The sequence below is a fragment of the Geotrypetes seraphini genome, chromosome 9 (assembly GCF_902459505.1).
Source record: "Geotrypetes seraphini chromosome 9, aGeoSer1.1, whole genome shotgun sequence".
NCBI classification, from domain to species: domain Eukaryota; kingdom Metazoa; phylum Chordata; class Amphibia; order Gymnophiona; family Dermophiidae; genus Geotrypetes; species Geotrypetes seraphini.
This window is the reverse complement of record NC_047092.1, coordinates 162,890,664-162,905,046: the sequence shown is the minus strand read 5'-3', so window position 1 is coordinate 162,905,046 and position 14,383 is coordinate 162,890,664. Positions and strand designations below refer to the sequence as shown.

Here is a 14,383-nt window from a genome sequence, read left to right as displayed (position 1 = left end):
TTCCGTCTTCGTTTCCAGCATATAGCCTGATGGGTTCCACTATGCTGTGTACATCTTCTTCGGTAAATACAGATGCAAAAAATGTGTTCAGTTTGTCAGCGATTGCTTTGTCCTCCTTTAGCACTCCCTTTATTCCATGGTCATCCAATGGTCCCATCACTTCCTTTGCGGGTCGTTTCCCCTTAATATAGGAGGAAATATTTTCTCACTCATAGAATGTGTTGCCAGAGGATATGGTGACAGTGGTTAATGTAGCTGGTCTCAAAAAAGGTTTGGAAAAGTTCATAGTCTGCTGTTGAGACAGACATGGGGGAAGCAACTGCTTGCCCTGGATCGGTGGCATGGAATGTTGCTACTATTTGGGTTTTTACCTCGTAAGGCTCTGTACTGTACAATGCAAATAAATAAAAAGTGGTCAAAAATTAGGTACAAAAGTGACTCAAACTTATCTTTTTCAGTGTATTGAACCGAGCTTTACAAATCAATACATTGAAAAAGATAATTTTGAGTCACTTTTGTACCTAATTTTTGACCAGAGGTTTTTTGCCAATGAGGTCCTCTGCCTGAACACCTTATGCCACAGCTTCGTCTGAGGCTTTTCCTCTCAGTGGTGGTACATTTGACTCATGTTGTAGCTATTCATACTTCTGCACGATCCATGTGAATGTGTTTTATATATTGATACTTGCATTCAGATTAAACACACATTATAGAATAAGTCAATTAAACAGATTTCAATTTTTAATAATGCCATTTAGTGGATAAGAGGGACACAATAGTTTCAAGTAATGAAGTTACACTTACCATGGACAGGTTAGTATTAGTTTTGCTTGTGAAAGTGTCGCCACTGGCACAGTCAATTCCAAATAAAGCACAAATATCTCCAGCATAAACTTCCTCCACATCCTAAAAGAACAATGTTTTAAGTTATTTGCTATTCCTTTGCCCTAATCTGTACAAAATAACACAGAAAAGGCAGTGCCTTTTATTTTAAGAGATACTCAGTTGATCAACCAAGGCAGAATAATTAGCTTCAGATAAGAATTCAGGTGAGGACAGACACAGGGGTCCATAAAATACGTGAAACTGAAGCAGTAGTGTGTGTTCTTGGCGGAAGGTGATGGCAATGGCAGTCGTGCTGTATATGTTGGGGGTGGGGGGCAAGGAGCTAGAATATAAGGAAACTTTTCAGATAGCTGTGAATCTAATCCAATCTAAGCCAAGCATTTATTAACATAGTGACATAGTAAATGACGGCAGATAACGACCTGAACGGACCATCCAGTCTGCCCTCTACTTTTATCCCACGCTTTTTTGAATTCCATCACTGTTTTCCTCTCCAGCATTCCAGGCATCTACCACCCTCTCTGTGAAGAAGACTTTCCTAACATTGCTCCTAGCATCCTTCTGGCAATAGCCACCGCCTTGTCACACTGTTGCTTCAGAGACTATCAACCCAAGGTCCCTCTCCCCATCCATGCATATCAGCCTCTCACCTCCCAGCACATATGGCTCCTTCCAAATGCATTACTCTGCACTTCTTTGCATTGAATTTTAGTTGCCAGATATTAAACCATTCCTCTAACTTTTGCAGATCCTTTTTCATGTTTTCTACTCCCTCCTTGGTGTCTACTTTGTAACAAATCTTGGTATCATCTGCAAAAAGGCAAACTTTTCCTTCTCACCCTTTGTCAATGTCGCTCACAAACATATCAAACAGGATCGGCCCCATCACTGATCCCTGAGGGACTCCACTACTCACCTTTCCTCCTCCAAGCAAATTCCATTAACTACCACCCTCTGGCATCTGTCTGTCAACCAGTTTCTAATCCAACTCACCACTTTGGGTCCTAACTTCAGCCTATCGAATTTGTTTAAGAGCCTCCTATGAGGAAGCGTGTCAAAGGCTTTGCTGAAATGTAAGTAAATTACATCTAGCATATGCCCTTGATCCAATATTCTGGTCACTGAAGAAGCCCCCTGTTATTTGGGGTCTTCACGAACTGATCACACGACACTCTATATGCTGGTATAAGTAACATAATGTAATGTATTAATCAGGGCTGTGGAGTCGGAGTCGGAGGAAATTTCGGGTACCTGGAGTCGGAGTCAGAAGTACAAAAAACTGAGGAGTCGGAGTTGGAACATTTATCTACCGACTCCACAGCCCTGATATTAATAAATCAATAACAGCTTGCAAGAATAAACCTTACAGCATATAGAGTAACAGAGCATATACTGAAACACCAGGCCTGAGAACAGATCTGTTCTAATCCTATGGTGTTGGCCTGTTTCTGCTGTGTTGGGGATTCTAGGGGTCTGCCTTCACCTCTAGTGCCCTAGAGGACTTCTCTTCACCTGCACAGGTCTTCTTCTTCTCCCCTTCCTTTACTAATTCAATCAGATTTGTTTGGCATGATTTACCTTTAGTAAAACCATGTTGCCTCGGATCCTGTAACCCAGTGGTCTCAAACACAAACCCTATGCGGGGCCACATTTTGGATTTGTAGGCACTTGGAGGGCCGCAGAAAAAATAGTTAATGTCTTATTAAAGAAATGACAATTTTGCATGAGGTAAAACTCTTTATAGTTTATAAAACTTTCCTTTAACAGTTAAAAGGAAAGATATATAAACTATAAAGAGTTTTACCTCATGCAAAATTGTCATTTCTTTAATAAGACATTAACTATTTTTTCTGCGGCCCTTCAAATACTCTATTTTTTTTCTGCAGCACTCACATTTAAAGTTCAATATCTTTTCTTTCTCAAAACTGGCACATTTCAATCACTAAATTGAAAATAAAATCATTTTCCTACCTTTGTTTGGTAATTTCATCAGTCTCTGGTTGCACTTTATTCTTCTGACTGTGCATCCAATACTTCTTCCCTTCTTTCAGCCTCCTGTATGCTTCCTCTTCTCCAGACCTCATTCCCTCCCCCAACTTTTTCTTTCTTTCTCTGATTTCGTGCCCCATTTTTTGCTTTGTTTCTGGTTCCTGTCCCCCCTCCTTCTTTCTTTCTTCCTTCCTTCCTCCGTGCCCCATTTTTTGCTTTTTTTTTTTCTGACTCCCTGTCCCCACCCCACCTTCTTTCTTTCTTTTTTTCTTTCTTCCTTCCTGCCCTCCCCCATGCCACCGCCGCCGCGGAATAGGCTGCTGCCGCTGCCGCTATCGGGAACAGGCCGAGATCTCCCTGTTTCTCTTCTGCATGGGGCCGACCAACTCTCGCTGCCCGACGTCAATTCTAACGTCGGAAAGGACGTTCCGGGCAGCCAGGCAGCGATTGGCTAGCCAGAACGTCCTCTCGACGTCAGAATTGACGTCGGGCTGCGAGAGTTGGTCAGCCCCGCAGGGAAGAGAAGCAGGGAGATCAAAGAACACGGTGCCGGCCTGATCCCCGATGGCAGCAGTGAGAAGGGAAGGGAAGCAGGTTGGGCACCACTGCTCTAGACGAGCCACGAGCCGCACTCTAGGGAGAACAGTGGACCGCCCCCCACTTGGTACGCCACTGGAGCAGCAGCGTGTCTGGCTGGATTGTTCATTCAAAGCCGCGGGTGGCGGCTCCTTGCGAGATCCGTGCCTGCGTCTGAAGCCTCTCTGATGTTGTGACATCAGAGAGGCTTCCGATGCAGGAGTGGATAGCGCAAAGAGCTACCAACCCGCGGCTTTGAACGAACGAGCCGGCTGCTGCTCCAAAAGGAAGAGAATGATGTCTCCAGACCGTGGGCCGCAAATAAAACCTGGAGAGCCACATGCGGCCCGCGGGCCGCTTGTTTGAGACCGCTGCTGTAACCCATTTGATGCTAGGAATTTCACTATCCTTTCTTTCAGCAACGCTTCCATTATTTTTCTAATAATTGAAGTGAGGCTTACCGGCCTGTAGTTTTATCTCTGTTCAGTGCTTACATAATACAGCATAACAATTAAGCTGCAGTGCTTGTTGCTTTTTAATGTGGTCAATATGAATCTAAAACATTCATCCACAACTGTGATCATCATGCCCCTCTTTCTTATGTTTACACTATGTATACAGATACATACACAATGCGTACTGGGCTATTTTTGAAAAGATGCTTTGTATTCTATTTATGGTAAATTCTGGAACCTGCAGTAAGAGGGGCTGCTGAGACGTTCTAAGCCCAGTCAACAAAGTTGGGGAAGACTCCATCGAGGGCTATACACTTAGTCCAGCGATTTTTCACTTTTTTTCATTCTGTATTTTTCTGACAGATCAAAAACCTTCAAGACCATGAAGGGCATAGAAAAAGTGGACAGGGACAGATTTTTCAAACTATGGGGAACCACAAGTACAAGGGGGCACTCAGAAATTGAGAGGGGAAAGGTTTAGAACAAATGTCAGGAAGTTCTTTTTCACCCAGAGGGTAGTGGATATTTATTTATTTATTTAGATTTTTATCCCGTCCTCCCAATAGCTCAGAACGGTTTACAAATGAACATACACAGTGCGGAGTAACTAGACATATAAGTGGTACAACAGGTTTAGTGATTGGATTTATAGTTTTTGGAGAGAATTAAATACAGGGAGATTAAGCAGAGAGAGAGAAGGGGGAAATACAGTAGTTTAATTTAAGGAGAGTTATAAGCGTATAGGTGCAATTTGTTAGTGGATAGAGTAAGAGAGGGTCATACTGGAATTTCGGGAAGGAGATAGGAGAGTGGAGGGTGGGGCCTAAGGGGGGGAGAGACAGAGGAGATCTTTAATTGAAGAGGAGGGTCTTTATCGATTTACGGAATGTTAATAATGAGTTCTGTTGTCTAAGTTGGGGGGGAAGTTGGTTCCAGAGGTGTGGAATGAAGTGGCTGTAGGATCGTTTGTGGGCAGTTTCTGTGATCAGGGATCTTCCGGGGGGGACGCATAGGCGTATCTCTGACTTTGAGCGGAGGGTGCGAGTGGGGTTGTAGATGGGAAGTTTGGATTTTATGTAGGAGGGGGTGGTGGAGTAGATACTCTTGTGGGCAATTGTCAGGGCTTTGAAAGTACAGCGTTGGCTAATTGGGAGCCAGTGTTCAGCATGGAGTGCCGGGGAGATGGAATCGCGGTAGTTGAGGTTGTGTAGGAGGCGGATGGCTGCATTTTGGACCCGTTGGAGGCGTTTGATATTATTTTCGGTTAGTCCGTTAAATAGCGAGTTACAATAGTCCATTCTGGAGAGGACATATGCGTATAGGAGTTGGGCGAGGTCTGGTGTGGAGATGTAGGGTTTGATCCTTTTCAGTTGGCGAAGGTAGTAGAAGGAGGTGGAGACTACTTGGGATATGTGGTTGGATAAGGATAGGTGTCCGTCTAGGGTTACTCCCAGGCTGCGAACTTGATCTGCTGCCGTTAGTCGGGTGGAATCCCATGTTAGTGTAGGTCGTAGGTATTTGGTGTTTTTGTTTCTGATCCATAGGAGTTCGGTTTTGGAGGCGTTAAGTTGAAGCTTGTTGTTTGACATCCAAGTTTTCATGTCAGTGAGGCAGAGTTCGAGGTTAGCAATTTGGGATGGCCGGTTTTCGCCTAAGGGGAGGAGCAGCTGGATGTCATCTGCATAAGAGTGGATTTTGATTTTATATTTTTGCGCTATGTCGATGACGGGTTTGATGTAGAGATTGAATAGGAGGGGGGATAGAAGGGCGCCTTGAGGAACGCCATATTTGATAGGCTTAGGGTTAGATTTATGTGTCCCTAGTAGGACTGTTTGGGTCCTTTGGTGAAGGAAGGAGGATACATGGAACGCGCTACCGGAGGATGTGATAAGCAGAAGCACGCTACAGGGCTTCAAAGAGGGTCTGGACAGGTACCTGGAGGACAAAGGGATTGAGGTACAGATAGGAGTAGAGGTAAGGTTAGAGGGATAGGATTAGAGGTAATTTGTAAAATTAGTCAGAGACCACTGTTCAGGCAGTGGGCCTGATGGGCCACCGCGAGAGCGGACCGCTGGGCGAGATGGACCTCTGGTCTGCCTCAGCGGAGGCAACTTCTTATGTTCTTATGCTTAGATCTAAGTGTTTTAAATTAGAAACAGTCAATCCTAAAGACCTGCTCCTGGTTCTTTATATTCTTTCTTTGCACATGAAGGCCTACTATTAGAATAAAGTGTAATTAAATTTGAAGTTAAATATAGTTTAAGCAGGATGACTAATCAGTTCATGGGAACTTCCTCTTAATTTTGTAAGTAGTTCACCTGGGTATATCCTCAGCGCGTGAGCGCAGAAGCGCCAATCAGGATTTTACCCACAAACATCACCTTCTGTCATCCTGAAAACTTTTTCCAAGTGCTAAAGTGCTTTTTTTTTTTAAATAAAAAGAAAGAATTCAATAATAAAATGTCATGTGCAAATCCAGAATTAAAGAAATCATAGATGTCCAATAAAAATCGTTGTAATACAACAGTCCTTGTTAGTAGCAGTTTCCTCTACTGTTTTATAATATAAAGGAAATCTTAGCTTTCATATGTCCGCATGGATGCCTCAGCCAAATGCCGTACAGAGTCCCCTGATTTGTTCTCTTCCTCAGGGGCAAACTCAAGGGCACAACCCATTGCACATAAATATTTCCTGGTCTTCTCTCCGCGGCTTATGCAAGACTGAAGTCAAACGTGCATTTATAATCAGGAGACCGCCATAGTACATTAGAAACATACATAGCAAATTACTGGACTATATAGCCCTTGATGGAGACTGCCCCTACTTTGTTGGTTGGGCTGAGAACTTTTTAGCGGCCCTTTGTATTGCCCCTCCTCTTGCATTGTTTACCTCCATACTGTCTGCATGCAATCGGACCAGACGCTGTACCCGCACCTTCTTCCCTGTTCGTGTATTATAGATGTACTCGCTTTTCTTTAGCATACCCTGATAGACTCGAATGTATGTTAGCTGCCCGAAACGACCAGCCTGGAAGTTAAACGTAGAACATTACAATCCATTAAAAATGAAACCCACATCAAAATTAACACTGTGTATAATAAGGAAACAAGCCTCTAGATACGATATAAAAAGTATAAAAGTGACAATAAAGGAGTTTAATAAATCTATAACCTACCTCTAGTTTAAATGCCAGGCCTACAAATGCTTCAGTGCCATCTCTTGCATAGTTCATCAAGACCTTGACACTCTCTTGTGTATTCCTTGAAGGAAAAAAATGAAATATACCATAACATAACATTTTATTTGTAACCTGCAAGTATCTTATATTGCTTCACTTGTAGGTTTCAGCCCTAGGCTGCTTCATGGTCTGCAGACTTCTCCTTATTCCTCAAAGAATTAGAAAAGCTGTGCAAAGTTCACTGCACAACTAATGATCTGTTCTCCTCTGGCTTATGAAAGAAAATACTGCAAAAAACATTGAAATTAGCTAGGCCTGTGCACCCTATCCAGTCCAAAATTCAAAGCTGCTAACTGCCAGAGCAAATTCCACAATAGATTTCTGACTGCCAAAGAAAAGGAGTCTGAAATTTAAACTCACCAATAGTCCACAATAGGATATGTTAGATGATGATATAACACTTTAAGGCCAATGTGAGGAAAAAAGTGTTATTATGCTTATCCTAAAGTGTGCATCTATGTTGCTAGAAAACATAGTATCAATAAGAGCCGTTACATTTCATCTTGTAGGAATGGTACCATTTTTGCTTGCCTTAAAATTTATAAACCTACATGTTTTCTAAGGCTGGAGAAGGAGAAATTAGGTTCTTACCTGCTAATTTTCTTTCTTTTAGTCCCTCCAGACTGGCACAGAATAGATGGATCAGATGGTTTACCTTCCTCTGCCAGCAGGTGGAAACAGACACATTGACTTTTGTAGGGGTCCTTAGCTTCCTCCTCAAAACCTGAAGAATAAGTTCCTGCAGCTCTTCCTGATGAAAAATGCACACGACTGAAGCATTCTCGCCAACTGGCATCTCCGAAACCCCACCGTCCACATCATCCATCCCCCCTGGAGGATCTGGGGGGGTATAACCCAAGAACCAAGTCCTCATCTGGCGACACCGGGTCAGCCAGGAAAAATCCTCATCCCAAGAAACCTGTGGTTGCTTGGATGAAGGTGGGGGAGACTGAACAGGGGCAGACGTGGAAGGCACAGACTTCCCCTGAAGAACCGGGAACCCCCAGGGAAGAAGCAGGACCCCCAGCTGCCTGCAAATAAGCCTTTTATGTGGCTAAAACAAAATCAGAGGCAAAGATCTCTGGTGGCAAAAGAGTACACCCAGAAGGGGCAGAAGAAATACTTAGGCCCTTTTCCTGTCTTTTTAACACAGGAGGAAGGTCACCTGAGGCCAAAGGCAAAATGGTCCTGACTATCGGCGGCTGGGGAAATCCCTGTGTGGGGGGTAGGGGAAGCTTGGGCTTCTCCACTGCCCACAGCTGACGAGTGGTGCACGCGCGAAGGGGAACCCCGCTCACCGTCACCCTCAAAGTGGTCAGAGCACTTCGCGCACACGCCAGCCACATCCACTTCTTGGTACACTCACAAATCGCACTTCTTTTACTTTTTAAAAGCACATGTAGCATACGCACAGGAGACCGATGCACAAAACCACCAGTTAGAAAAAAGAAAGCAATTTAAGCCAATTCAAAGCTTCCTTCCAGACTGGCTGCCTCGGGACTTTTTTTTTTTTCCACACAACAAAAAGCTTTAAAGGACAAGAGAGCAGGCTCTCAAAGCTGTAGTCTATGCTTGAACTGTGGGAAGACGTACAGCTGAGGCTCCTCTAAGGAAAATACATTTGGGGAGGGACTTGACCCATCGAGTGTGGCATCCCCAAGGTCATAAGGACCCCCAGTAGGGTCCCCCAAGCTCTGTCCAGACAGCAAAAAAGGGACAATAATAAGGCCACTAATCAGATCCAGCAGGCCCTAATATCAAAGGAAAGACTGCACAGGCTTCCTCCACCTGCTGGAGACTGAGAACAGACTGATTGTATATGGGACTTCACAGCCCACTTGTACTACTGCCAAAAGTCAATGTGTCTCAGTCTTCACCTACTGGCAGAGGAACACAAACCATTCGATCCATCCATTCTGTGCCGATCTGGAGGGACACCAAAGAATAAGTACCTATTGGATGTTCCTAGTTTTTGATCAGTAAGTTTGTTAGGTCTCGGCAATATATTTTCACATTGTGGGACCTAAATTATGGACTAGTCTGCCACTTGAAATGCATAAAATAGAAACTTTATTTTCTAAAAGAAAGTAACAAATTTATTTTTTTAAAGCATTTGATGAAGTAGGAGGCTTTAAGGGAAGTAAGAATTAGATAAGGCTACTTCAGATCAATCACAGTTATTGATGGTTTTCGTGTGGAGATTGTCATGTTGCAAAACAGAAATCTTAATAAATATACACAAAATAAATAAATAAAAATTCCTTGTTCTGGAGTACTCGCCTTCCCCTGCACCGCATTATGCCTTTTGCCATTTTAAGTTTAAAACAATTCCCCTTGCCACGAGAACAGAAAAAAACAGCAGCAAAATGCAGCACCAGACTGCAATGACAGTACCAATGCGAAAACTTTTGTCTAATTTATGATGTGCCAAGACACCATCCGAGTGTGACCTAATCTTAGCTAATCCGGATGCAAAGATATTGCTCTAAATTTCAATACAGAGTAACTCTGAGCCATGAATTTGTCCAAGCAAGAAAACAGAGCGTAAAAGTTCTTCTTCACCCAGAGAGTGGTAGAAAACTGGAACGCTCTTCTGGAGGCTGTTATAGGGGAAAACACGCTCCAGGGATTCAAGACAAAGTTAGACAAGTTCCTGCTGAACCGGAACGTAGGCAGGTAAGTTAGAGCACTGGTCTTTGACCCAAGGGCTGCCGCGTGAGCGGATTACTGGTCTGACCCAGCAGTGGCAATTCTTATGTTCTTCTGGAAGCTGTTATAGGAGAAAACACCTTCCAGGAATTCAAGACAAAATTAGACAATTTCCTGTTGAACCGGAACGTATGCAGGTAGGGCTGGTCTCAGTTAGGGCACTGGTCTTTGACCTAAGGGCCGCCGTGTGAGCGGACTGCTGGGCACGATGGACCATTGGTCTGGCCCAGCAGCGGCAATTCTGTTCTTATCCAGGTCCAACACTTTGGAACTCAATGAAAGGGACATTAAGAGTATGTGCAGACTTAAAATCTTTTAAGAAGCTGTTAAAGACCTTCCTATTTGTGAGAGTCTTTCTTACCCAATTGTTCTGAAATCAGTAGATAATAGAGCACTCCTATGTGATTTGGATATAAGATGATGGGGTTTTTTTTAACTGCCTTATTTATTAAATTTATATCAGGTTCAACTGAATAAAGGCTGCATTTCAGGTACTATGGCAGAATCTTTGACTACAGTTTTGCCAAAGCCATATAAAGATTCTTTATTGGTTTCAAATTACAGGCCAATATCTTTGATAAATGTTGATGGAAAACTGTTGGCTAAGTTATTGGCCTTACGCTTGGCTAAGGCTCTCCCTTATATTATAGGTATGCACTAAACCGGATTTGTTGCTCATAGACATTCCTCACATAACACTAGATTGGCTCTTCATATGTTGACATTAACAAAATCCATAGAGGATCCAGCCTTCTCTGTATCTTTGGATGCGGAGAAGGCATTTGATCGTGCTGAATGGATCTTTATGTATCAAGCGATGGATTGGTTTGGGGTGGGTTCTGGATTTATACAAATAATCAAAGCTTTTTATAACTCCCCTTTGGCCAGATTATATATAAATAATTCTTTTTCAGACGGTTTTCGTCTGGAGAGGGGGGTTAGGCAGGGATGTCCCTTATCTCCTCTATTGTTTGATATTGTATTGGAACCCTTATTATTGGCTAGTCAACAAGCAGAGGAGATTCAAGGTATTCCTTATGCTGGTTGGGAATACAAAGTTTCTGCATATGCAGATGATATTTTGCTTCATTTGAGGAATCCTGAAACTACTATTCCACAATTATTAGATTTGATCAAAAGATTTGGAAAATTTTCAGGATATAAAATAAATTGGAATAAATCAGATTGTGGAGGGAGGGGTAAATTTTCCAAATTTCTATAGGTATCATCAGGCCTATATTCTATGTCAGGGTATGTACTGGATCCTGCCTGACCTCATGGAACATTATCCAGAGTGGTTAATTTTGGAATGGAAAATTATGTCCCCAATGCGTCTGTCACATGTATTAGACATTAAACTACCTATTTTGGATACCTGGAAGACCTTAAGATGTATAAATAAATTAACTGAAATTCCTATAGAACAGTCTTTATGTCAATCCCTATGGCTGAACTCCAAGATACAAATAGGCGAATCTAAAATTGCCTGGAAGGATTGGATGCATGCAGGCATAAGAACATTAGAGGATATTATTTTAAATGGGAAAATGCTTGATTTTTCACGGTTGCAACAATCTTTTGGTATTTCAAAATTTCAATTTTATAAATGGTTGCAACTGAAGCAGGCTATTCAGAAAGGGTTCCCTGAATGACGTAATTTCAAGTGATGTATATTTAAAATCTTGTTATTTTATGTACACTTGATTACCGCTAAGTGGTATAAATTAATATTTGAACTTATGAATAAAAAACCCCAAAATGCTCTTAGAGATGTTTGGAGTATCGAGATTAAGCAGTATATTTTTGCATCTCAATAGCCACATATTTGGTCTTGGAGGTTGAGGTGTCGATAGCGATTAATCAAAAAATTATTAAACTTATTATTATTATTAATCAAAACTTGTGTACAGCATCAGCATCTATGAAACAAACTTGGTTCTTTTTGTTACATCGTTCTTTTTGGACCCCAGTTAGACTGAATAAGTTAGATAATTCTAGATCTAATAGGTGCTATCACTGTCATCTAGACATAGGAACATTAGATCATTTACTTTTTTATTGCCCTAATATACTGATGTTTTGGAAATCAATTTGGAGACATATTAACAATATTTTAGAATCTGAGATTCCTTTAACTTATGAAGTAGTAATCTGTGGTACAATTTTGCATATCAAAGATCCCCTAGACAAATATAAAAGAAGTCTCTTTTTAATTATGACAAGTACAGCTATACAATTGAATACAAGGAACTGGAAAAACTGGGATCGTCTCAACTTTACATTCTGGTGGGCAAGTTTATGTCTAATTTATAAATATGAGAAAATGAGAGCTGATTTGATAGGGAATTTTAAAAACTTTAAATGAATTTGGGGCCCATTGATGTCCTTTGTAGAATTATTAGAGTTATGATTTGTTGTTAGATAAAATGCACATGGGGGGGGTGTTGGAATATAAGGTTTTTGTATTGATTATTTGTAAGGATGCTAATTGGAGGAAAGGGAGGTATTTTTAAGGATTGATAAATAAGTTTGAATGATTATAAATGTGAAATTTATGTTTAAAATATGTATAGTGTATTTCTGAAACTATGATAAAATTTATAGATATTTTAAAAACATTAATTAGGTTGGGTGGGGGGAAGGTATTGATCTGTATGAATCTTGTAAAATTTTTAAGTGATGTCTAAAGTGTATATGTTTAATTAATTATATTTTCACTTATTGAAAGTGTTTTCAAAAATGAATAAAGAATATAAAAAAAAGATGATGGTTTTTAATAAGTGTTTTATTTTGATAATGTATTAATGGATTTGTAAAGTTTGTTATTTTTATGTATGTACTAACGTATCTGCTTAGTTGATAAGCAGGATAGAAATTTTTAAAATAAATACTGTAATTTGTGTTATTAAATATATTTGCATCCAACCTTTCTGTCAATTGAAACATCAGATCCACATAAACCTTTTATAATGATCAAGTCCTTGCTTTGAGTTTTCACCAGCACTTACTCCTGGTTGAGAATTGCATAATTCTGGACTTCAGAAGGATTTGGAAGATAGTCTAAAACGGCATTTAGTAGAGGCTGAACTCCTTTATTCTTCAATGCACTTCCTAGGAATACAGGTGAAAAGGCCCTTTTCATGGTTGCTCTTCTGATTGCAAGCTAGAAAAACAGTATTTATTTGTATTAGTTTATTAGAAAGAAAATCCTCCCAAATAGTTTAGCTCTTCTCTGATGCAGAACCTACACAAGACTCCCCACAAAAGAAGCTGAACTCCTGGCGTATAGCAATATAATAAGATACCATCCGTAAGCAGTTACATAGCTGAGGAAAAAATCACTCAACCATCTATACATCATAGCCAGAAAAAAAACTTTCGTTGCCACTACTGTAACAAATATAATGCTTAGGAAAAATGTGAGAGATAAATAACAATTCAATTGTGCCAACAGATACTGAAAATTAAATTTAAAAAAAACTATGGGCTCCTTTTACAAAGGTGCGCTAGCGTTTTTAGCGCATGCACCGGATTAGCACGTGGTATAGCGCGCGCCAGCTGATAAACTACCGCCTGCTCAAAAGGAGGTGGTAGCGGCTAGCGCGTGCTATTCCGCGCGTTAAGGCCCTAGTGCACCTTCGTAAAAGGAGCCCTATGTGTCGCCAGCCCACATCACCATGCAACAGGAAGATTTCTGTCTGGTTCTGGTGCTAGATGGCACTCACATCTCATCTATGGAGAAAGTTCCCTTCTAGTCGGTTTTGTGCAGTTCGTTAGTGTGTTTCAGACATTCTGATTTCCTTGGAATTAGATTTCAGGTTCATATTATTTATGTAAAGATCCATTATTCATCAACAGAAATTGATTCACAGTACCCCTGATGCAGGCACATTTTATGCGCCGAAACACAGTACTGTGTTGGGTTTTTATCATTCAATCTGGACATCAATAAAAAATGTATTTCTATCCTGCTGGCTCCATTTGTTTGGTGGAGAGTCCATTGTCCCATCCCACTTCTTTTTCTATAAAGCTCCCTTCTGAAAGAATTGTCAGATAAGATAAGAATAGCCTTACTGGGTCAGACCAATGGTCCATCAAGCCCAATAGTCCGCTCTCACGGAGGCCAATCTAGGTTCTTAGTACCTGGCCAAAACCCAAGGAGTAGCAACATTCTAGCATCTCAAAGCAGATTCCAGAACTCCAAAGAGAGCAACATTCCCGAGCTGAGATTGTGATGTCATAATGCCTCAGTCCACAGTGCCTCAGAGCCAACCTCATCAGTGATGTTACAATGGCTCACGTAAGAACATAAGAACAGCCATACTGGGTCAGACCAAAGTCCATCAAGCCGAGTAGCCCGTTTTCACGGTGGCCAATCCAGATCTTAGTACCTGGCTAAAACCCAAGGAGTAGCAACATTCCATTCAGAATTCTCAAAGAGTAGAAAGATTCTAGAACCCCAAAGAGTAGCAAGATTCTAGAACCCCAAAGAGTAGCAACATTCAGGCAAGCAGTGGCTTCCCCCATGTCTTTCTCAATAACAGACTATGGATTTTTCCTCCAGGAAATT

The 14,383-nt window shown here is 41.3% G+C and overlaps 1 protein-coding gene across 2 annotated transcripts in view; it reads right to left on the bottom strand.

Annotated features, from left to right (window-relative positions):
- The window catches only part of GFM1 (G elongation factor mitochondrial 1), a 98,342-nt gene that overhangs the window by 48,025 nt on the left and 35,934 nt on the right, over window positions 1–14,383 (bottom strand). For both annotated transcript variants that reach the window (XM_033959486.1, XM_033959487.1), the window contains 4 exons: window positions 12,822–12,976; window positions 7,042–7,126; window positions 6,756–6,893; window positions 805–906 (listed from right to left, as the gene is read on the bottom strand). In XM_033959486.1, coding sequence (XP_033815377.1) covers window positions 805–906; window positions 6,756–6,893; window positions 7,042–7,126; window positions 12,822–12,976 — 480 coding nt within the window. The remainder of the gene's footprint in view (window positions 1–804; window positions 907–6,755; window positions 6,894–7,041; window positions 7,127–12,821; window positions 12,977–14,383) is intronic.